The sequence below is a fragment of the Rissa tridactyla genome, chromosome 6 (genome assembly GCF_028500815.1).
Source record: "Rissa tridactyla isolate bRisTri1 chromosome 6, bRisTri1.patW.cur.20221130, whole genome shotgun sequence".
NCBI classification, from domain to species: domain Eukaryota; kingdom Metazoa; phylum Chordata; class Aves; order Charadriiformes; family Laridae; genus Rissa; species Rissa tridactyla.
In genome coordinates, this window is record NC_071471.1 from 57,484,114 (window position 1) to 57,507,345 (window position 23,232).

Genomic DNA, 23,232 nt, shown 5'->3' on the forward strand with positions numbered 1-23,232 from the left:
TGGCCGCCCGGCGCATGCGCACGGCGGGAGGGCCGGCGGCCGCAGCCCTGGGCGCGGGGTGTCATGGCGGCGGCCGGGGCCGGGGCTGGAGTTGCGGCGCTGGCCGCCTCCGTCCAAGATTTCGTGGCCGGGCAGCAGGACGGGCGCGCCGCGGAGGTGGCGGCAGGTAGCGGGCGGGCGCGGCTGCGGGGCGGGGCGGGGCGGGGCGGGGCGGAGACGGGCGTAGGCGGGCGTAGGCACGGCGGCGGGGACGGGCCTGGGGCTGGCGTGGGCACGGCTCGGGTGGCGGGGCGGGCCGTAGGGGTGTGGGGTGGGCCTTGGGAGTGAGCGTGGGGCTGTGGGGCAGGCTGTGGGTATGGGAGGGTGGCTGCGGGGTTTGTGGGGCAGGCTACGGGGATGTGGGGCAGGCTGTAAGGATGTGGGGCAGGCTGTGGGGCAGGCTGTAGGGCAGGCTTGGGGATGTGGGGCAGGCTGTGGATGTGAGAGGGTGGCTGCGGGGTTTGTGGGGCAGGCTACGGGGATGTGGGGTTGGCTGTAAGGATGTGGGGCAGGCTGTAGGGCAGGATGTGGGGCAGGCTGTAGGGCTGGCTGTGAGGATGTGAGACAGGCTGTGGGGATATGGGGCAGGTTGTACGGCAGGTTGTAGGGATGCGGGGTTGGCTGTAGGGATGCAGGTCTGGTTGTGGGGCTGGCCACAGGCCCGACTGTGGAGTAGGGTATGGCAGGGTGTGGGGGCGTGGGATGGAGCGTGGCCACGGGTTGTGGGGCTGGGGCATGAGGCTGTGATGCGGAACATGGCTGTGGGGCAGGGCATGGGGGAATGGGTAGGGCTTGCTGCTCTGAACTGGGCATCGAAAGGGGGGATGAGGACGTGGTACCCCACATATGTGGGGGGCTCTAGGGGCAAGTCAGAAGTGGCTATGGGCAGATGCAGGGCTGTTGGGAGCTGGGGTGAAGGCAGAGTTGTGGAGCCTGTGGGGTGGGTCAGGGTTTTAGACGACTGGTCTAGAGCATAGAGTGGGATGAAGGTGTTGGACCTACAGGGGCTGTCCTGGAACTGGGAATGGGGCTTTGGGGTGGGGGATATGGCATAGGATGTGTGAGCTGATGGGAGCACAAGGCTGCAGGCCCTGGCACTGGAGGTTTGGGGTGTACTGGGAGCTGCTGTGGGTGGTACTGGGTATGGCCGTGACTGGGTGGCAGAGAAGGCACTAGTGGGAAGGGAGCCCCGGCCTTGCTGAGATGTGGGAGATGAGTGATGCGCTGGCTTCGCCGTCCCCTGCTTCTGGGGCCCAGGCTCTGACTGCCCTCACTGTGGTTTCTCCTCCTTTCCTGGCAGGGCTTGAGGCATTTGGTTTCCTTGGGTAATTTGTCTTTCTGCTTGGAGCAGCTGTTTGGTGACTTTGTTACATCAGGGAATTTGCAGCTTCAGGAATGTGACTTTCTAAGGATAAGGCAGCATGTTTGTATTTCTAGGCAGTGGCTTCAGCGCATTTTGGAAAGGAGTTGAGAGGGCAGAGAAGGACTGTGTAGGTTACGTTAGACAGAGGGGTAGCTTGTAGACCTTGCCCAAGCCTGATAGATTGTGAACTGATCCATGGTGTCTTGGTGATGAGATGAGCTGGCAAAATGGGAAGGTAACTCGGTGGTCCGTGTAACACAGAACGAAGAAAATGCCAAGGAAATTTGGCAGAATTCGCTAAACTGTGTGACATTCAAGATGTTGCAAAAGAGTTGCGTAACGCCTCCGACATTTGGGATAGACGGGGGGAAGGATAACCTTACAACTGCTGTTGTCATTTATGGTCATGTTACAGAAGTGCCCAGAGAAAGCTTTGTCTCTTTGAAGACATACAAAGAGAAGAGCAGGCCCCCCCCCGCCAGCTCTCGTCAGCCATATGGCACTGGTGACAAACCTACCTTGACAAGTCAGGGAGCCAGCAAGTGTCCTTTGGCCCCTCTGACCTCGTATAGAATCACCCATCAGAAAGTATTAAATTGCATCACGTATCCTTGAGCGAAAGGGGAGGTTTTTTTCTAACCTCGTGGCTGTTGTGCAATTGTTGGAAGAAACGCACCGAGCTTCTCCCCTGTGTTGCTGAGTACTAAATTGAGTGTAACTTGGCAAGTGGAGGACAGGCCTCGGTGCTGTTGCAGCAGCTCAGGCTGCACGGGTCAGTGGGTGGCAGAAGAAGGCTGAACTCGTTTTTATTAAAAGATGAGGAGGGAAGAATATTGCTGTTACAGAAATCCATCACACACTCCCTGTGAATGCTGTGCTCAAGTTTTGAGGGTGTGGGGGAGACAACAATGGAAAACCTGCAGAAGTGATTAATGTCTAGGACACTGTGTGAAAGGGAGACAGACGCGTCAGGAAAGGGAGCAGATTGAGTCCAACTAATAATGCAGCAAAAGGTAAATAGCTTGCTTCTGTTTAGCCGCTGTGACTACAGGAGCACCAAAGTAGGAATGCAGCCCCTCCTGGTAAAGGGAGCGCTGGGATTCAAGGTGCGTAATTAACCTTGGGGATGTGCTGCTGCCAGATGTGGAGGCAGAAGTTTCATGGGCTCACCACTGCGCCTGCCGTGCTGATGAGGCAGGTCCAATTATAGCTGTGCTTGTGCTTAAGCCGTGGCCTGTGCCGCTCTGCCTGCGAGCAGGAGGCAGCACTCGCAGGTCCTGCTGTCGGGGCTGGCGTGGTGATTCCACGCGAGACGAAGCTGGTCGCACCGCTGGGTTCCCACGAACAGAGCGAGTTCTCTCGCTGTAGCAGGGTGAGGGGGCTGCTAACCATGGGGAGTCATCAATAGCCGATTGTGGTTTCATCAGTACAGCTCAGCTCCTTCCTGTTGTTTAGGAAACCAGCAGCTTTGCGTAGATGCTGCTTTCAGTCTCTGAAAACGCAGAGAGGCAGAGTGCTTGGCTGCAGAGACAGCGTTTGTCTTGGACCTTCTCCACGGTGGTTCAGAGGCACGAGGGGTTTTCATGAGCTCGCAGAGTGGGATGTTGGGATGCTGGGTGGGAAGGGGCCATATGAGCTCTCCCAGCAGCCCACTCTGCTCTGTGCCGGTGCACAGCACCCGCTTGCTGTTGCACTGTTGTTCAGCAATAAATTTTGACGGCACCTTTTGGCTCAGGTGTACTCCCTGTTCCCGCAAGACACCCCCTGTTCAGTCTGTGCCTGTTGACTCCGCAACCTGCTGGGCTCCTCTTCTTCCTCGCAGCTCCCCTTATCTGTTCTGTCCCTCAGGCTTCCTCTCCCTGCTGTGCCTGGTGGGATTGGAAGCTCTATCTCTGGAGCCAGGCCTGCCTGCTGTCAGAAAACACTGTTATCCCTTCTCCCATCCCCAGAGACCCTTCTCTGATAAACAGATAATGACTTTATACTGGAAATAACTGCTTAGGAAGAGCCAGTAAATGCTTACAACAGGAGGAGACACTAGCTGAGACGAGGCCTGGGAAAGCCCCAGATGAAACCTTTAGGCTTCTGAGGGGTGCCTACCTTGTCACATGTAGGCAAGACTTCAGCAGGGCAGAGGGATGAAGAGGGCCTTCTGGAGCGCCCAGAAGTGTTCCTGGGCAAAGACAGTAAGTCTCAGTGACTGGAAGATGCTCTTTTTTTTTTCTTTTTTTTTTTTTTTTTGTGGAGGAAAGCTGTTTTGTCCAGGTAGAGAGTGAGGGGTGCTGCTTGTTTCCCAGCAATGTCCGTTGCCACCTGAGCAACAGGTTAGAGGGCTGAAGGTAAGGCAGTCCCTTGCCCCCCACCCCATGCCTGACCACAGGGCACGCACAGAGCTTTCCTACTGGGAAGGCGTTACGTTGGTGGTGGGTGGTGGGAGTGGAGAACCTGCCCTTCTGCCAAGGCTTTCGTAGGATGCAGCAGGTCCTTACCAAAGCCTCCTGAGGAGTGACTCTTCCCCAAGTTGAGTTGCAAGAATATTGAGGCAGGAGGTGAGTGAGGCAACCTGGCAGGGTGTCTGAGTCAGAGCTGGAAATAGACTCCAGGAGTCCCAACGCTTCGTCTTCCTCTGACCACAAAGCCGCCTTTCTCCCTGCCCTCCATCTTGGAGGGAGTTTGTGCAGTTCTTGCTCAGCATAGTGTGGAGGTGGTGGAGCCAAGGTGGGAAACTGGGTGATCGCTAGTGTCCGTGCTGTTTGCTCAGCCTGTTCTCCCTCAGGAAGCACCTGGGGAGCTGCCCTCTGTCTCCTCCTGGCTTGCTCACTTTAGAGAAGTGTTTTTTGGTGTCTCAGTGAAGTGGAGCACTGCAAGGCTGCTTCTCTCTGCAGCCACGTGTTTGTCACGGGTGCAGCCAGGCTGCGGGGAGAGGGTAGAGGCAAAGTGCAGTCAAACTCACCCCTTGCTGCCTGCTCTCAGCTCTGACCCAGTCAAGGCAGCTCTTAGTCCCAGACGTGTTCACAGGCAGAACTGGAGGCAGTTCCACCAACTAAGTGCACATGGCTCTTTGGTGCTTAGCGAGGTGCCAGCACCCAGACAGCCTTTCCCACTTGTGGTGCCAGGACCCTTGCCGGCATCCATCTCCAGCGCCGTGCCTGACCGACGGTCTGGGAGTCTCTTTGGTTCACTCTCTTTACCTCCTTTCTCCAGGGGTGAAAGATGGAAGCTGGACTGTGCTGCAGCTTGTGGAAGCCCTGGGGTAAGAAAAGCCTTATACATGTTATACATCGCATAAGGGCCTTACAGGGGAGATTCCCCCAAGGAGGGACGGTGAGAAGAAGTGTGCTTCCAGGACGAGCTAGCTTCAGCACTGGTAGCTGCACCACAGCACACAGGCCTGCAAGGATGTTGTCCACTCACAGAACGTGGCCTGAGTGGTGCTTTACCCTCCCAGGACTTGGAAGCTGTTTGAGACAAAGAGTAGGGACAGAGCAGCTCCTGTTGCTCACCAAGGACCAAGGAAGGGTGTTGTGGGAGGCAGTGACCCACAGGGCACTTCTCAATTGGGACAGTCCCCATCGGAAGCTGCCTGAGCACACAGCTGCACATCACCATGTTACGAGTTGGCTGGCACTCAGCCTTTGCCTCTGTATCCGAGCTGTCATGGCCTGGGACTCAGGGAGGTTCATTTCACCCAAGCTGGCGGCTGGGTTTGCCTCATTGTAAGAGGCTTTGCCCTTTTTTGGCCCTTGTGATCTTGGGAGCCTGAGTTTCAGGTGCAGAGCATGGTACAAGAGCAATTTCTCTGGTCCAACTTGAGAACTTGATTTATTGCAGCTCTGGGGCTGGGTGCATGCGTGCAGCACAGTCAGTGGAAGAGGAGTCTGCTCCCACCCTGCCAGCAAGTCAGGCAGGACTGGGCCACCGCCCCCTTGCCCAGAGACTGGCACCTCTTTGTTTTTATAATGTGTCTGCTCAGGATGTGCTTCCTGCTTAGGTGTCCCTGCTCACAACAGGCCTTTCTCCTCACTTGGGTTAGGTCTTGCCTGGAGAACACAGATCCTCGGACGCGAGGGCGAGGCATCCAGCTGCTGTCACAAGTCCTGCTCCAGTGTTATTCCCAGCTCCAGGAGAAGGAAGGTAAGGGCTGCTCTGGGCCCTTGAGTGGCTGCCAGCAAAGCCTGTGCCGCTTGAGTGTCTGTCCTGCAGTTGGCAAAGGGATTGATTTAGCACCATAACAACTTTGTACGTGTCTCTCGAGTCAAAGTCCAACGAGAGCACGGGGGCTCACACTGCAGCCTTTTTGCCAACCTCACTACACAATTTGGGTCACTCCCTGAACACATCAAAGCCCTGGGTGGCAGCTGGTGCCCCCAGCAGTGTGTGGGTGTTGCACACCCAGGTGTGCTTACTGCCACGTGGGACACCTTGGGGACACATCTGCATGTCAAAATCCTTGGGTGGTGATTCAATGCAGGAAAACTGTCATTCACAAAGCAAGTCACGCCGCAGCCCTGTTGCCTGCCCAGGTTAACTCTGGGGGAACCCTGGGGCCTGCAGAGGAGGGGAGGGAAGGACCAGGGTGGGGAGAGGAAGATGCCGCGTTCATGGAGGGAAGGAGAAGGTTTGGCTGTATTAAATGTCCCATAGCAACTGGCTGGCAGTGGGGGAAGCCAATAAGTGCTGCCAAACTTCGACTTGGACTAGGGGCTTTGCTGATGGGTAGCTGAACCTGTGCCAGCAGGCTAGCAAGGCAGAGGGGCCCAGCTAGTAAGTGAGATGGAGGAAAGGAAGGATGGAAGTAAAAGGTGCTTAGTTGTTGGCGTTTGGCTCTCTGCAAGTCTCAGACTGGTGCCCGGCAGGGCTGAGAGCAGCTGTGCAGAGAGAATGCACACAGACTAGCTACTGGTGTAGCTGGAGTCAGGTGTGATGACTATGATGGGGACTGGGGTGCTCTGGAGGGGCACCCAGAGGTGGGGAGGTTCAGTGGGGATGTCTGGCAGAGTCAGGGCAGCTGAGCGAGCTGGGTTAGAGCCAAATCACCAGGAGCTCTGGAGTGGGGTGGGCAGAGCCAGCTCCCTGGCAGGGCTCGGGTGGCTGCTGTGACACCCCCAGCTGGCCCCATCTCCCTTCGTGTCCCTTCTCACGCAGTTCATTTCTCAAGCGCTGCGTCAGGCTGCCTCCTGGGGGGGTGAGTTTCTGCAGCAGCTGTGGGCACAGGATGCTGGTAGCCGGCTCTTCCAGTCTGCTTCCTGCTGCCACTCCCCAGGGCTGGGGTGTGCAGGAGCCCGTGGCCGTGACTCAGGGGCCAGGAACGTGTTGTGGAGCCAAGTGCGGGGAAGCAGGAGCTCCTGCTCTAGCTCTGCGCCCCACCCCATGATATCCTCCAGCCTCTGCTGAGCAGGCGTCTGCCGCTTCACTGCTGATGTCTGCACCCACGTGTCTGGACGTGCCAGGGCAAATGCCTCTGGGGTAGCTCCAGTACCTCTGCAGCAGCCAGAGGTGGGTGCTGCCCCGCTGCGGTCAGGCGTGAGTTGCTCACGAGGGGAGGGCAAGGGCATTGGAGACAGGTGGGTGCATCCCAGTTCGTCCCATTCACCAGCGCAAGATGTGCTCGCTCTTCATCCGGCAGCTGCTTTCAGCAGAGCTGGGGCCAGCGCCCCGCAGTTAGGTTTCCTGGGACTAACACGTTGGTGTCTGTTTCTCACAGTGCTGCATCTGGTCCTGTTCTATGAGAGCCGGCTGCAAGATCATCACCTTGTGATCCCCTCGGTGCTCCAGGGACTCCGAGCGCTGGTGAGTTCATGCCCTGCAGCCTGCAGTGCTGGGATGCGCTCCAGATCGGTGCTGGGGAGGTGCAGCACCTGGGTACAGGTTGGCGCAGCACATCGAGCAGGGCCTGGCTGAGCTGTCAGTTCCTGCCCAGCGGCATTGCCCTGTCTCCTCCATGCTCCTGCTGTGCCCCTTGCAGAGGGGCAGGGGAGAGGAGACTGCCTTGATTTCCTGCCTGTACTGGTACTGGGGCAAGGATTCCCTGGCCACCCTGGGGAGCAGCACAGATGATAAGCATCTTGTCCTGTCCTGTCCTTTTTGTGGAGTTGGTGAGCTCTCCCTGTTGTAGGAGAGATCCTGTAGGTGGCTGCTGTAAAGGGGCAGGAGCTCTGTTATATGGCTGCCATTGTGGTTTTCTATTCTTGCCTTTCTTTTCCTGTCCGCAGAGCATGTGTGAGGTGTTGGCCCCAGGGCTAGCGGTGTCTGTGCTCAAAGCCATCTTCCAGGAGGTACACGTGCAGGTGAGCAATGTGATTTCACATCCTCCTCTCCTTGCTCCCAGCCCCCTGGGTGTCTGGGGATGGCCTGCTTGCTCTGGGGACTGAGCACATTCAGTAGCAGTGCGGTGTAGTGCATCCTTCGGCAGCAGTGTGGTGCCTCTGCAGAGCTTAGAGACTGCATGCCTCACTGCAGAGCGAGAGGCGCACAGCAGCTGAGGACCCTATTTGGCCCTTGACCTCTCTTCTCTCAGCCCTGGGGGAATTATTTCCTTTGCTCTATTCTCCAGGCTGTGTTTAAGTGCCGCCAGCCTCCAGATTCTCCTCCAATTTAAGATTGTTTATGCTGGCAGGGCCTTGGGCAGCATGTATGGCCCTGGTGTGACTGTGATGGTGCATTCATGCAGTGATGGACACGGTTGTGTTCAGGTGCTGTTGTATAGGCATGTGCATGCTTTGCATGTGATAAATGGCATCTGCATGCCAGGAAGCAGCCGCTGAGCTGCTGAGGGTCCTGACCTCTTCTCAGGGGCATGTGCTGCCCTTGGGTGGTGAATAGCAATGCTACCATGTACAGAGGCTTGTTCTGATTGCTCTGCTCCTCCTTCCAGTCCCTGCTGCAGCTAGACCGCCACACAGTCTACAGCATCATCACCAACTTCATGGGCACCAGGGAGGAAGGTGAGGAGGCAGATGCCAGAACCACTCTGGGGTTGTCCAGGCTGGGAAAATGGCTTGCTTTTGCCCTCTCTGAGGGCTCTGTGTTTCTGCATGGGGAGAGCTGGAAGGGCTGCGGGGCTGCGGAAAGTGGGCTTATTTCATGCCATGTTGGTGAGGTCTGATGTTTTGCTCCTTATTTTGCAGAGCTGAAGGGCCTGGGTGCCGACTTCACCTTCGGCTTCATCCAGGTGATGGATGGGGAGAAGGATCCCCGCAATCTGCTGGTGGCTTTCCAGATCGTGCGTGATCTCATTGCCAAGAACTACGCCCTGGGTGAGCCTGTGCTTGCTGTGCAGAGCTGATGGGAGACATGTTGCTTTTCTTTGAGCTGTTGGAGAGATGGCTCTTGGGTCTGACCAGGGCTGGGGTCGTCCCTGACATGCTTTAGCAGAGCCAGCCTGTCATGGGTGCTAGGCATAGCTGCCGTGCCTCTTTTGCCCAGCATCTCTGCTCACTCCCTCTCTCCTCTCCCTGCAGGTCCTTTTGTGGAGGAGCTGTTTGAAGTTACATCCTGCTACTTCCCCATTGATTTTACTCCAGTGAGTGAGTCTGCCCTGTGCCACAGCCTATTCCTTCGGGTGTTTTCTCAGGGAGTTTTCTCAGTGGTTTTGTCCCCTCCAGGGAAAGGGAGGAGAGGGTGGGCAAGAGACTTGGCTGGGCAGTGTTGAGCTACAAGCTCTGGTACCCAGGCTGAAAGGCCAGTGCCAAGCTGGCTGCAATGACTGGCATTGCTGATGCCTTGCTGGAGATGAGGCGATGCAGCCTCAGCTGATGCCTGGGTTGGGATGTTTCCTGACCAGTGGGTGACCTGTTCTCTGCTTCCTTTCCAGCCCCCCAATGACCCTCATGGCATCCAGAGAGAAGACCTGATCCTGAGCCTACGGGCCGTGCTGGCTTCCACACCCCAATTTGCTGAGGTAGGAAGCTCCTAGGGGGTTCTTGAGCACCCCATTGTTCTCTGAGCCCAGACTGCATTTCGTAGTGCTGCAGCTCCTGCTGTGGCTCTGTGGGAAAGGAAAAACTGGGACCAGGAGCCTGCACTAGGGTAGCCTTGTTTCCTGCTGGGGCTGGGCATGGGGAGGGTGCTAATGCTGACACCCTGGGAAGGGGCTGCCTGTTGCAAGTATCTCTCCATCTCTGCTCTCCTGGCAGAGGCTGAGTTTGCAGCCCTGCAGGGCCATGGACAAGGTAGTGCGAAGGGTGGGCTGAGTCTGAGTGCCTCTCTCTGCAGTTCCTGCTCCCTTTGCTCATTGAGAAGATGGACTCAGACCTGCAAAGTGCCAAGCTTGACTCCCTGCAGACTCTGGTAAGGAGGGATCCCCCCCTCCCTTCAGCCCACAGCTGGCCTGTGGTAGCAGCAGCCACCTCTGAGCCCTTCTCCCTGCTAGCCAGAGACTCTCCCTTGCAGAGCAAAAATTTCCAGGGTGCTAGTTTGGCCTGCATCCTGCTTTTCTGTTTTTCTCTCCCTTGAGTGGTTTGTGCAGTTCAGCATGAGCCTGTCAGGGTGGGCAGTGTCCCTGCTCAGTGTCCTCATGCTACTGGCTTCTCTCTGATGCTTTTTCCTGTCTCCCTCTTGCAGACTGCCTGCTGTGCCATCTACGGGCAGAAGGAGCTGCAGGAATTCCTCCCCAGCCTCTGGTCATCCCTGCGCAGGGAGGTGAGTACTGCAGGGCCCCGAAAAAATGCTGCACCACAGTTGGGCTCCTGCTGAGCAGGAGTTCACAGCCAGACCAGGCGGGTCCCATGTCTCCCAGCAGGCCCCACGTGGGGCTTGGATGTGCCACACTGCATGTTCAAAACACGTGGGCAGTGAGGCAGGAGCCCGAGCCTTTCATCCCGCGTTGGGAGCATGAAGCCTGTGGTTGGGGTCAGCTCGGAGCTTAGCTCATCCTACGGCCTCTCCTGCAGGTGTTCCAGACAGCAAGTGAGAAGGTTGAGGCGGAGTGTCTGGCCGCACTGCATGCCCTCTCTGCCTGCCTCTCCCGCTCCGTACTCAGCTCTGACACTGAGGATCTGCTGGATTCCTTCCTCAGCAGCATCCTGCAAGGTAGCTAGCAGGGAGACCTATCCTGCTCCGAGGAGCCAGGCCTGCAAGCATCCTCCTAGCTATAGATCCATCCTCCTGTTCTCTTTGAAGCCTCTTTCTTTTTCTAGCCCTCACAGTCACTGTTGGCTTCTCCAAGGTAATTGGCTGCAGGAAGGGAGGAGAAGGGGGGCATAGTAGGAAATGCCTCTTGGATTAAGTTGCTTCCCCCTCTGCTGGGATTGGGGCATCCAGGGGCTGTGCTGTGCACTTGGAGCTGGGGGAAGCAGCTCTGTTGGGGAGGTTGCTGCAGCTCAGAGCTGCACCCTGGCAGCACGTCCCAGCCCAGATATCAGCTGCGTCCCTGCACGTGAGGCAGAGGAGCTCTACTGCTGCAGCTGATGCCCAGCCTATCTCAGATTGCAGGCACCATCTGTGCGAGCCTGACATGAAGCTGGTGTGGCCAAGTGCCAAACTCCTGCAGGCAGCAGCGGGTGCCTCCCTCCGTGCCTACCACCGCGTCACCCACAGCGTCCTGCCCCTGCTGCTGGAGCAGTACACCAAGCACCCACAGGTGAGGGACACTCCAGGCTCTGCAGTCACAGACAGCAGGGCTAAGTGCACCTGCTGGCTCTGCAGGGCTTGGTGGGAGCAGGTTGTCAAAGTGGGTGTCCTTCCCCAAAGTGGGGACCCCGTGGACACCCTCTGGCCTCGCGGTACTGGGCTGAGGTGTAGCTGTGTCCCAGCAGTGACGGTGATCTGTGTTATGCCTTTGTGTCCCTGCAGAGCAGCCAGAGGAGGACAATCTTGGAAATGCTGCTGGGCTTCCTGGAGTTGCAGCAGAAGTGGGGACACGTGGAAGAAGGTGAGGATGGCTGGTCCCTCTGGAGGCACCCATGTCCCAGGGGGCTGCTGGCTCTGACTTTGCCTTCCTGTATGCTGACAGAGAAGGAAAGCTCACTGACCTGGGCGGTCGTATTGCAACCCCTTGCCATGTCCCAGGGACCCTGCGTGGTTGGGTGTCAACTAGCAGGGCCCCAGCAAGGGTTTGTCAGGTGCCATGGTGGTGGCTGTGCAGTGACAGATAGATGCAGGCAGTGACTCCATGCCTCTCCCTCCAGATGAGAGCACTCTGCTGTCGCTCCAAGCCCCGGTTTGCTCTGTGGTGTTCTCAGCACTGACGGATCCCAGTGTGCAGCTGCAGCTGGTGGGGATCAGGGCACTGACTGTCCTGGGCTCCCTGCAAGGTTGGTGCCTTGTTTCCCTTGGGGAGGCAGAGGGAGGTGTCACCCTGTTCTGGGAGACATGGTGCCACGTGGCTGCTGGGACATCCTTGCTTGCTGCCTGTAGCTGCCCAGGAGCAGTGGCAGCATTTTCTACCCAGGCCATGAGCTCCAGGGACACTTGTTCGCTCTCTTGCCTGTTTGTGCTGGGCACCTTGTATCCCTGGCCTTTGGCATGCTGCTGCATTGCTGCTAGCCTGGATGAGAGGGAATGATGCTGGCCGGAACACCAGCATCTTTGCCTTTGGCCGAGGGCAAGATTCCTCTACAGCTCTTGTTCCAGGCTTCCTGTCTCCCTCTGACCTGGAGCTGGTTGTGGATCACCTCGTACGTCTCACTCTGCATGAGGAGGATTCCCAGAGCAGGTGAGGGGCAGGATGGCACCACTGCAGTCACCCACGCTCTGGGGAGAGGAACAAAGCTTGGCTTTGCTGCAGAGAGGGGCTGTAGTCTGGGGGAAGGCACAGGAACTGTCTGAACTAAAAGACCACATGGGTGTAAGAGCAAAGGGATAAACCAGGTAATTTATGGGCTGGAAATTAGAAAGTCTGAGCCTGTCAAAGAAGGGGGTTTGGCTCTGTCTGCCAGTAGGGTGAAAAAGGCAGATTGCTGAGAAATGGGGTTCTGGAGGCACCTTCTGGCACAAATCTGTGCAGGTGGTGTAGAAGCAGCCCCGGGTTTGCAGTGCTTATGTCAGCCCTCCCATTCTCTTCCCCCCTGGCAGCGAAGCAGCAATGGAGGCAGCTGGATCTCTGGCCCCCACCTACCCAGAGGTTTTCTCTGGACGCATGGTACCCAGGCTTGAAGAGGAGCTGCAGGCAGGTAGGGCTGGCAGCCTGCGGAAGGGAGTGATGCCTGGTTTTGGGGTGAAGCCTGTCCCATCCCTGTTCAGCTCCTACCAGGTAGTGGGGCTGTGCCATGCGGCATGGGTCGGTGGCTCTCCTTGGGGAATTCCCAGTGCAGGCACTCTGGTGCTGGCACAGGGAAGGCCATGCCTGGTGCTGGCTGGTGTCTGTGCAGCCAGGATCAGCCTCGTGGGGAGCAGCTGCCCAGCCAGAGTGCCGTGGGCCTGGCATGGGCTACTTCTGTGCTGCCTCACCCCAGCCACCCTGGCAGAGTCTGGGCCCTGGGTGTCCTTGGGCAAGGGGGCCTGGGGTCACCCCAGCGCCCCTCTGAGGTGTGTTTCCTCTTCAGAGCGGGAGGAGGAGAGCTTCCGGGACCACTGCTCCCTGCGGCAGCGCTGCCTGCAGGCCCTGGCAGCCGTGTCCACCCACACCAGCATCGTGAGGGAGACGGTCCCTGTCCTGCTGCAGCATCTGCGGAAGGTGCAGAAAGGTAATGCATCCCACAGCAGGCAGCTCCAGGAGAGAGCAGGGATGGAAGTGGTGCGAGGAGCGCAGGGCTGGGCTGTGAATCCCCCCGCTGTTGGGGAGTAGGGCGGGCTGCATTGCTCCGGGATCCTGGTGCCGATCAGTGGGGTGGGTGCTGCAGCTGTTTGATGTGACGGTGACTGTGCCCTGCAGGGAGCGAGGCTGGGAGCGCCCAGGACCTGGTCTCCGTGTGCCAGAGCTTGCACCGGGTAGCTTTGCAGTGCCAGCAGGACGCGGAGGGCTGCTGGTACTACCACCAGACGGTGGTGCCCTGCCTGCTGGCCATGGCCGTGCAGGCTGCCATGCAAGGTAGGTGCGGGGTTGAGCGGCAGCGTGGAGCGCAGGCAAGCTCCCGCGGCTCCCTGACCCGCAGCCAGCGCTGCTGCCGCCCCCCTCCGTCAACCGCGGGCACTGCGGGCCCTGCTGCCCCCTGCCGCTGTGGGTCACGGGGCTGTGCCTGCCCTCCTCCCTGTGGGCTCCAGCGTGTCCCTTTCTTCCAACTGCCTGCAGAGAGCACCCAACCGCTGCTGGGCAAGGCACTGCTGGAGGAGGAGGTGCTGGCTGCCATGATCCCAGTCATCAGCGCTGCCACCACTCATCTGAGCCCTGAGTGAGTGATGCTGGGGCGGGACGCGGAGCACTGCATTGTGGGGAGGGGGCAGGCCGTGTCCCCCCCGCTGCTCTCTGTACAGGGAGGCCCTGCGCCTCCTGGGAGGTATTCAGGAGCTCTCTGGTGACCCTCCCAGAGCAGCACATTGCAATGTCTCCTTTTTCCTAGGCTGGCTGCCCAGAGTGTGTCTCATGTAGTGCCCCTCTTCCTGGACGGAGAGGTCTCCTTCCTGCCCCAGAACAGTTTTCCCTGCTCCTTCCAGCCCTTTGAGGTGTGTTGGGTGCTTTGGGCTGGGGGACAGGGAATGAGGGTGTCAGCACAAGGACTGTGATGACATGGGCGCTTGTTCTTTCCCTACAGGATGGGGAGTGCTTGGAGGCACAGAGACGCCTGGTTGCCCTCCTCATGGCCTTCGTCTGCTCCTTGCCCCGCAATGTAAGTTGGTGGGGAGCAGGGAGCCCTAAGTGAGCGTCCTCCTGCCTGGGTCCACAGCAAACTCCACGGGCCGACAAAGGGAGCAGCCACAGTCTCAGGCTGTAACAAGCTCCATGTCTCTTCCAGGTGGCAATTCCTCAGCAGGAACGGCTGCTCCGGGAGCTGCTGGCCTTGAGCTGCTCCTGCAACTGCCCCTTCACGGCCACCACAGCTGCCAAGTGCTTTGCAGGGCTGGTCAACAAGCACCCAGCAGGTAAGGGGGCTGGGCAGGACACCGTGGGTCCCTGTCCACTGCTGGCAGGGGAATGGCTCAGCCCGTCCGTTCTGTGTCCCCAGGGCAGCAGCTGGATGAGATCCTGCAGCTTGCAGTGAACAGGATGGAGCCTGGCCTTACAGAGGGACCCCGCAGAACGCAGGCGCTCACCCTGCTGCTCTGGGTAAGGCCCACCCCGGGTGTGGGATGGGGGCAGTGCTGGGGGGGCGCTGACCTGGCGCTGACTCTGCTCTACCTGCACAGGTGACCAAAGCCCTGGTGCTGCGCTACCACCCCCTGAGCTCCCACCTGACGGACAAGGTAGGTAGCAGTGGGGCTGGGTGACGTCTGAGGAGCTGCCCGACCCCCACAGCCAGCTGGGAACCCCCAGCAGCAGGGGACCCTGTCTCAGGGCTCTCTTCCTCGCAGCTGCTGGGTCTGCTGAGCGACGCAGAGCTGGGCCCTGCCGCGGCCGACGGCTTCTCCCTGCTCATGGCTGAGTCCCCAGACGTGCTGCACAAGGGCTGCCACGCTGACGTGCGCATCATGTTCCGCCAGCGCTTCTTCACCGACAACGTCCCCAAGCTGGTGCAGGGCTTCCACGGGGCTGGCCCCGGTGAGCGGCCACCCCCAGCCTGGCCTCACCACCCCGTGAGCTCCTTACCCAGGGGACCTGAGCTGGCGTCTCCTCCTTCCCCTAGCTGCTTGTAACTATCTCTGCTCTCCACAGACGTGAAGGCCAATTACCTGAAGGGCCTGTCCCATGTGCTCAACCACCTCCCCAAGCCCGTGCTGGTGACGGAGCTGCCCACGGTGAGAGCCAGCCTTGGCAGGGGAGGATTGTGGCAGCACAGAGTGCGGGGCTGGGAGTTACTCATGTCTCCTGTGTTCTTCCCACCCACAGCTGCTTTCCCTTCTGCTTGAGGCCTTGTCCTGCTCGGACCGCGTGGTGCAGCTCTCCACACTGAGCTGTCTCCAGCCGCTGCTGCTCGAAGCTCCCCAGATCATGAGCCTGCACGTCGACACACTGGTCACCAAGTTCCTCAGCCTCACCTCCAGCCCCGCCATGGTACGTGCGCCCCCTCTTTCCCCCGACACGCCCCTCTCCTCTGCCCCTTCCCCTGCCCTCACCCCTGTCTGTTCCAGGCTGTCCGCATCGCTGCCCTGCGCTGTGCCCACGCACTTACCAGCCTGCCTACAACAGTGGTAAGTGCTCCTGCAGTGGCCTGCTGCCTTGCTCCTGCATGTAGAGGGGCAAGGAGGGTCCCAAACCTCCTCCTGGGGGGCAGACAGCACCCAGCTCTCTCACTAAGAGGCCTTTCTGTCCTACAGCTGCTCCCGTACAAGGCTCGAGTTATCCGGGCACTGGCCAAGCCTTTGGATGATAAGAAGAGGCTGGTGCGGAAGGAGGCGGTGGCAGCACGGGGGGAATGGTGAGTGTGCGTGGCTGGAGCTGCTGGAGCGCTGGTGTGTTGGGGACGTGGTTGATGGCACCATCTCTGTCCCCACAGGTTCCTGCTGGGGAGCCCGGGCAGGTGAGCGCCCTGCGTCCCCTCCCTGTGCTGACCGACAATCTGACCGGGCCCCTGCCAAGCCATCCAACTGATGCCACGGACCCTCGGAGCCCAGTACTGCCCCAAGTGCCAGGGCTGGAGCGTGGGGGCCGGCAAACAGCACCCCTCACTGTGGCACCTTCCCAGCACACCCGCCCCCTTCCCGGCACCCACCGGAGGGAAGGAGCTGTGCCGCTTGCGGCTTTCCCAGCCTCTGCTGCAGCCAGGGACAGTGATGGACAGACTTGCCACATGTGGGTGGAGAGGGCAGGCCTGTGCACACACATACAGTGTGTGGCAACCCACGTGCCAGAGGAATAAATATATCTGGTTTTGGTAATGTGGGGGGGTCTCTGTGCAGCTCAGGCTGGCATCCCAGTGCGCTTGCCAATGTTGAGTAGCTAAAGGTGCTGCTGGTTACGGGCCCTTACTCCTCCTGCCACATTCAAGAATCACAGGGGTCCCTCTTGTGGCCAGAAATCTGTGCCTCCCACCAGGGAAAAGAGACACACTCCCTTAAAAAAAGAAATATTTATTGGATGGTCTTAAAAAGGCTCCCTAGGGAGTGCCTAGGGGCAGGGGTGCCATCCTCTGTGCCCAGCCCTGCCGGAGAGCCAGCCAGGCTGCATGCTGGGCTGTACCTGTGCTCGTGAGGGCAACACCTTCAGCTCGAGCAGGGAGCAGCAGCTCTGCTGCCTTTCCCGCGGGACTGCCTGCAGCCCCCAAGGAGCCAAAGCAGGCGTCCGGGCACTGACACTATCCAAACAGTTTCCTGTGGCTCTGGCTCCAGTCAGCGATGCGTGCCAGCACCTGCCTTCTGCCAGGCACTTGGGCCAACGTGAGCTGTGGTGGCGGAGCAGGTCCCCTGTGCCCTCCCCTGTCTGTGGGGAGGGACCTCTGCAGCACCCGGGCTTCAGATGGCCAGGAGCGGCTTCAGATGGCCAGGAGCGGCGCACGCTGTTTGGTCACGCAGGGAGGCAGGTCCCAGCTCAGGCCCGTCCCGTGGGGCAGGTGAGGAGAGGGCAGCAGGACGCGGGTCAGCCAGTGCCTGTGGGGAGAGGAATGAGGCCACAGCAAAAAGCTGAAGTCTCGGCGTTTCTCAGCTCTGCAGAGCCAAGCCAGGGCTATGAACCCATGTCCCTCAGCTGCCACGATGGCCCAGCTCTTCAGCTGGGACTATCTTGGCAAAGAGGTACTGGGTAGGTCAGAGCTTGCCACAGGGCAGGGCTGAGGAGCCACAAGGCAGCTGATGCCCAGGTTCTCTGTGCCTTGCAGAGCACGGAGCAGCACGCAGCGTGGGATGCTCACTGTCTTCCTCTGCCCCAGTTGCTCAAGGGGAGCACCAGTGTCCCAGCACCCCTGCTACCACCTTCCTGGGCAGGGGCTGCCCCAGGGCTTTACCTTGGCACATCCACGCCCAGGAACACCTTCCAGTTATCCCAGCCACCGTAACTGTAGGGGTTCCTGAAGACCTGCAGGCCAGAGAGATGCACATCACGTCTGGTTCTGCCCTGGGCAGCTCCCCCCCTCTGTGGGCTGTGCTCACCTTGCCTTTCTTCTGCAGTCTCTGCCTCTCCTTCTTGTTGATGTGCCGCTCGATGCTGGTTTCCCCGCGGGTGATGAGGGCAGCGTGCCACAGCGTGAGGGCGCCCAGGGCCAATGCAACCGAGCTGGGGACAGAAGGGACAGTGGGTTGCACGCAGGCCTTCCTTCCCTAGTACCACAACTGCCAGGCGCTGAGGCTGCCTCTCTGGACCTGGAGCGGGACTTTCTACAAGGGCACATAGCAGTAGGATGAGGGGCAATGGTTTCAAACTGGAAGAGGGTAGATCTAGACTAGATATTAGGAAGAAATTTTTGACTCTGAGGGTAGTGAGGCACTGGAACAGGTTGCCCAGGGAAGCTGTGGATGCCCCATCCCTGGAGGTGTTCAAGGCCAGGCTGGATGGGGCTTTGAGCAGCCTGGTCTAGTGGGAGGTGTCCCTGCCCATGGCAGGGGGCTTGGAACTAGATGATCTTTAAGGTCCCTTCCAACTCTAACCATTCTATGACCCACAACTGCGTAGGTGGGTCAGCTCATCTAATCCCCTGTGACAGAGAGCCAAAGTCCCTCCTCAGGGGCCGAAGAGCTGGCAGGGCAGGGACACCTGTGCTAAAGCAAGCTAGCCTAGCCCTGGGGAGGTAGAGACTGAGCTTCCCCCAGAACCCTTGCTCCCAGCCCCTGGGCCCCCTTACCTGCACAGGACCCAGAGGTAGACCACGCTCTTGTGGAAAGCTCGCTGGTGGAAGGAGAAGGTGGGCGGCGGAGTCTGGTAGTACGTCTGAAAAAGGACCAGAGAGGGAGGCAGAATTACTGAAGCTGCTTTATAGCTTAGAGTCAGACAGGGGGACTGCTGCACCCCTCACTGATGCAGAGCTCGGACAGCTAGAAAGGACCGTGCCTAGAACCAACACAACAGCCAGGGTGATGGGGAGGCAGCCTGAGACAGCCACGAGACAGACAGACACCTGAGAGCGGGCACACGGGTGAGAAGCAGTGGGCTGGAGGTAAAGGGGCAGGGAACAGCCGTGGGACTGGTCAGGACACCACACCGCAGCTGATGCTCATGGTGAGATGTGTATGCACTGCTGCAGCTTCCCCAGGAGAGCAGGGCCTGAGCAGCACATGCCAAGCAGCTGCCACCAGCCAAAGCCTCTGGAAGCTGGGTGCGCAGGGAAGCAGACCCCAAGCTGTTGGAGGCAGTGCCCGTAGCAGAGCTGCCCGGCCAGCCCCAGATCTCTGACACGAGATGAACACGGGGGCTGGTTCTGGCTGTAGGGTGCTCCTTGAGAGCCAGGCCCCAAGCAGGACCCAGCCTGCAGGGCAGCTCTGCTCCACACTGCTTGGAGCAGCTGGCGGGCAGCGATGTCCCACCTGGTTGGCAGCCACCTCCAGTCTCTCCTTCTCAAGCAGTTTCATTCTCTAGGGGGATGGAAAACAGGGCACCAGTTACGTGTCTCAGAGGAGGGGGCCCTTCCCCCTCCCCCCCTGCAGGACCAGGGCAGCTGGGGGCCTCGCAGGAGGAGGGAGAGGGGAAGCGAAGTCACTACAAGGCCAGTGCTGGCCCAGCCTTCTTCTGCAAGCTCAGCCTGGGGAGCCCAGGCAACCTCAGTGCACGGCAGGGCGAGAGCTGGAGCCTGCCTGCTCACCTCGATGGCTGCGTAGGCGTCCCGGAACATCTCCCAGCCGCTGATGCTACAGTAGATGCAGCCCATGGTCATGAACAGGCAGAAGGAGAAGAAGTAGCGATGGTTGTAGTGTCCCACACAGTTGTTTAGCCAGGCTGCCTCTGGAGTTAAAGGTATGTAACCATGACAGACCACGGGTCCAAACCCACCCCAGGGACCAGGGCAGTCTTCTGGGCCTGGCCCCCAGCAACCCCTCCCTGTGCCGGCTGAGCCGGGAGAGCAGTAGGGAGGGCAGGGTGAGAAGAGGGAAGCAGAGCCAGCTCTACCCCCCTGAGGACAGTGCCACGGGTTAGTACTGCAGAAGGATACGGCAGTGGTGGTCCATCTTCAGCACACACCTGGGAGGGAGGAGAGCATTGCCAATGTCAGTGCAAGCACCGTGTTTGGGAGGGGGCAGGCAGGCCCCCCAGCCCTGCGGGCTGTGTGAGAGATGAGGCAAGAAGCCGGCAGAGCAGAGGGGAAGGGACCCTGGTCTCGCAGCATGGCAGGGGGCAAGGAGAGGAGTGCCGGAGAGTGCCCCCAGTGCAGTGGGGCAGAGGGAGGGAGCCCTACCTGTTACAGATGCTGCAGTGGTGGGTACGAGCTGGCTTGGGGGCAATACATTTCCTGCAGATGGAGACGCCGGTGAGATCGTCCTTGGCCTGCACACAGGTCAGAAGAGATTGGTGCACCCAAGCCCTGCAGCCGTCCCCTGCTCCCCACAGTCCTCACCTCCCCTGTGACCCCCCACCTCCCCTCCTTGCACTGCCCAGCCTAGCTGCCCTGATCTGGAGGAGGCATCCTGCAATGATGCCACCAGGCTGATTCAGCTGTCCCCAGTGCCCAGCTGGGAGAGGCTGCACTGCCGGTCGGTGCCTCACCTGCGGTGGGTGCCCGGGTGAGGTGGTGATGGCCATGTAGTAGTGGAAGACAATCATGATGAGGTTCCAGTGTCCGTAGGCGAGGTGCCAGCAGATCCAGGCGGGTGTGTAGGTCTGCAGGATGAGGGGCAGCAGGCAGATGTACACAATGGCCACAATGGAGCTCGTCAGCCCGATCACCAGTGCCACAAACACCTACAGGAAAGGGGCCTGGGTCACCAGAGCAGGCAGCACCTGCCCCTCGCTGCCTGGGCAGAGGTACAGGCAGGATAGAGGCACAGGAAAACAAGCTGAACCACAGGCTGAGGTCCCCACTCCCTTCCTGCCTAGAGCACAGGCGGCCCTGAGACTCAGTTGTCCCGGCAGCACACTCACCCCAGCCCCCAGAGCCAGGTGTCCCCTGCCCAGTGAGGGTACTCACCACACCGAACCACCGGGTGACGTGGTCCACCAGCCAGTAGACGGGTTCAAAGAGGGAGTCAAGCACCACGTCGCCGTTGGTGAAGGAGTTGTAGAGCAACGAGCGGAGGCAGAGGTGCCCGTACTGCCACAGCTGCTCCGCCTGCCGCACCAGCTTAAACCGCCGCCGCCGGCCCAGCCGCAGGCACTTGAGGAGCAGGCGCATCACCGCTGCAAACATCCGCTGCCGGCTCCTCATCCCTGCCATGCCACGCCTAGGGAGAAGAGGAGCTCAGTGTGGGCTGGCTGTCCCTCAGGAAGGGTCTCCCCTCCAAGATGTGCTGATACCAGTTGTGCAGCTCCCTGCACCAACTCTGCCAGATGCCTGCCTGCACAGCAGGGCTGGGACCTCTCCTTCGCCCTCCACAAGGATGCAGAGCAAGGGGAGCTGAGCCCAGACTCCTGGAGGCCATGTGGCCACTGTCGCTAGGACAGCTCTGCATGGAGCAGGGGGCACAGGCCCCTTGGCGTCTGGGCTCAGGTGCTCTCTGGTCCCATCTCGTCTTTCCTGGCAGGGAGGGGGCCGGGGGAGCGACACGGAGAGTCTGACTCAGAGGAAACCAGAGAAGACATAAGCATCCTGGATGCTGGGCCAGTTCCAGGCATGATCCCAGACACAGACCTTCCCAACAGGTACAGGGGAACCCACAGAAGATGCATGTGGAGGAGCCGGGCCAGGATTACCCCTCCTCCCCTAGTCCCTTCTCCTCACTCCCAAAAACTGGGGCCTGGATACTTCCCCTCACCTCAACCTCTGGACCAACCTGCAGAGGCCACCCTGCACCTTTCCCAACCTTACAGCCCCACTCTCAAAGTCCCAACACTTCCTCCTTCCCTTCGCCTGGATTCACCTCAGACAATTCCACACACCAGCGAAGGAGCAGCCCGGGGCAGCCCCAGGCTCCCCTGCCTGCTGAGTGCCTCATCCCACCCAAGAGCTGCACTGGGAGTGAGGAGGAACCCGAGCCGGCCCAGCAGCTGGGAAAACGATCTGCAGGGCTGGGGCCCCCAGGCCTCCGTGCAGGCAGTGCCCATCAATATTAAGAAGCGAGGCTGCCCCGGGGTCCTGCCAAGGCACGTTCTGAGCTGGGGCCAAGCGCTCGCCTCGGCACGGTGCCAGGCAGCGGTGCCACACCACAGAGTCCCTCCAGTGGGGACCGGCTCCCTGTGCTGCTGTACCCACTGCACAGCCCTCAGGCAGCAGCAGGGAGGGTAAAGGCAGGAGCTGCAGCATCTGGATGGGCTGGCCAAAGAGCCAGGGGTTCCCCTCTGCCCTGCCAGACGAGCGTGGGGCTGATCTGAAGGCTGGGAGCAGCTGGACACAAGGAGACCAGACGCACCAGTCCACCCATCACAGGCATGGCTCCTGCCCAGGTGTCCTGTACCTTGGCAAGGGGAAGGTGGGATATGCAAACCCCAGTGCCACCCCCTTCCCCACATTTCCCCTTCGCTCTGCCAAGGGTTTTCCTCTGAAACACATCAGGTACGAAGCAGAATAACAACTTCCTGCTGTGCAGCCTTTGGGTGGCACCCGTCCCCATGCTGTCAGTGTGGTCAGAGACAAAATGCTGCAGCCAGCAGCAAGTCTTGGGGTCATCTCCAAACACAGAGCACCTCCCCACCCAGCTGGCTCTCCCCTCCCTGAGGCTGCCAGCTCTGATCAAAGAGGCTTCCTCGCCTATGACAGCTGGCAGCTGCTGAGCCAGGAGCCAACAGGGCAGGCAGCGAGCCTGTCCATGCTGCCGGGAACAGGGCAGGACCCCCTCTGCCCCCAGACACCTGCCTGCAGGCAGCAGCACAGCCACAGGGATGAGGCTCCAGCAGAGCCATGCACCCTCCCTGGCCCAGTCAGGCACTGGGGCTCCAGCCCTCACGCGGCCCACAGCCCTCCCACAGCCCAGCGGGGCACTGAGCCCATGGGGATGGGATGGGACAGCAACCGCCAGCACAGCCAAGACCACAGGCAACATCATGGCAGGGGGGAACCTTAGATTTGGCCCTGCCACAGCCAGAGCCCTGCTCCTGCCAGGCCCCAGTCACCCAGATTCAGCCCTGTGACACCCTCCAGTGACGCCCGGCTCGACAATGCCCAGCTCACCAGTTCAGTAGCACCCAGTTCCACAGCACCAAGACACTCTCTGCCACCCAGCCCCATCAAACAAAGGCTGCCCATACCAACAGCAAAAAGCCCTCAGCCCCCACTGCACCCAGACCCGTAACACCCGGGATCCCCAGCCTCACAGCACCCCCAGCCCCTCCAAGCCCACAGCATCCCCCCCAGTCATTGCCACCCCGCCCCATAGCACCCCCAGGACCACAGCACCCCCAGCCTCTCCAGCCCCACAGAATCCCCCCATCGCCTCCCAGCCTCTCCAGCCCCACAGCAGCCCTCCAGTCTCTCCAGCCCCACAGCATCCCCCCATCGCCTCCCAGCCTCTCCAGCCCCACAGCATCCCCCCATCGCCTCCCAGCCCCTCCAGCCCCACACTATGCCCCCATCACCCCCCAGCCCCTCGAGGCCCACAGCATCCCCCCCATCGCCTCCCAGCCCCACAGCACCCCCAACCCCATGGCGGTCCACGGTCCATCCCAAGCCCACGGCACCCCGCAGCAACAGCCCCGTCCTCCGACGCCGCCGACCTGCCGCCCGCACCCCGCCGCCCGCCGCCTCCATGCCCGGCGTCCCGCCGCTCTCACGGCCCCCACGGGCACCGCCCGCCGCCCCGCGCACTGCGCCTGCGCGCCGCCCGCGCAGAGTATGCCGGGAAGCGCC

General features: G+C 60.2%; 2 protein-coding genes across 5 annotated transcripts; one reads left to right on the top strand and one right to left on the bottom strand.

The window, feature by feature from the left end:
* The first annotated feature begins 11 nt into the window (after positions 1-11).
* MMS19 (MMS19 homolog, cytosolic iron-sulfur assembly component) lies at positions 12-16,252 on the top strand. Of its 3 annotated transcripts, none has more exons than XM_054204748.1 (31): positions 12-166; positions 4,607-4,655; positions 5,436-5,536; positions 7,107-7,192; positions 7,615-7,689; positions 8,277-8,346; positions 8,530-8,658; positions 8,863-8,924; positions 9,216-9,302; positions 9,617-9,691; positions 9,965-10,042; positions 10,294-10,432; positions 10,828-10,982; positions 11,195-11,273; positions 11,530-11,655; positions 11,963-12,056; positions 12,416-12,513; positions 12,886-13,026; positions 13,215-13,370; positions 13,572-13,671; positions 13,840-13,942; positions 14,032-14,106; positions 14,233-14,359; positions 14,443-14,543; positions 14,624-14,680; positions 14,789-14,975; positions 15,090-15,172; positions 15,264-15,428; positions 15,506-15,565; positions 15,692-15,792; positions 15,871-16,252. In XM_054204748.1, the coding sequence occupies exons 1-31, from the start codon at positions 64-66 to the stop codon at positions 15,896-15,898; spliced, it is 3,090 nt and encodes a 1,029-aa protein (XP_054060723.1). In that variant the 5' UTR covers positions 12-63; the 3' UTR covers positions 15,899-16,252. The 3 variants fall into 3 exon arrangements, with proteins under 3 accessions (XP_054060723.1, XP_054060724.1, XP_054060725.1); XM_054204749.1 differs by having other exon boundaries at positions 13-166; positions 11,975-12,056; XM_054204750.1 differs by lacking the exon at positions 12-166 and adding an exon at positions 3,519-3,588.
* A 176-nt stretch (positions 16,253-16,428) lies between these two features.
* ZDHHC16 (zinc finger DHHC-type palmitoyltransferase 16) lies at positions 16,429-23,201 on the bottom strand. 2 transcript variants are annotated; one of them, XM_054204751.1, is made up of 11 exons: positions 23,100-23,201; positions 20,422-20,674; positions 20,001-20,195; positions 19,693-19,781; positions 19,450-19,478; positions 19,102-19,235; positions 18,827-18,874; positions 18,148-18,233; positions 17,459-17,582; positions 17,314-17,384; positions 16,429-16,960 (listed from the first exon to the last, which is right to left on the bottom strand). In XM_054204751.1, the coding sequence occupies exons 2-11, from the start codon at positions 20,665-20,667 to the stop codon at positions 16,846-16,848; spliced, it is 1,137 nt and encodes a 378-aa protein (XP_054060726.1). In that variant the 5' UTR covers positions 20,668-20,674; positions 23,100-23,201; the 3' UTR covers positions 16,429-16,845. The 2 variants fall into 2 exon arrangements, with proteins under 2 accessions (XP_054060726.1, XP_054060728.1); XM_054204753.1 differs by lacking the exon at positions 18,827-18,874.
* Positions 23,202-23,232: the final 31 nt, after the last annotated feature.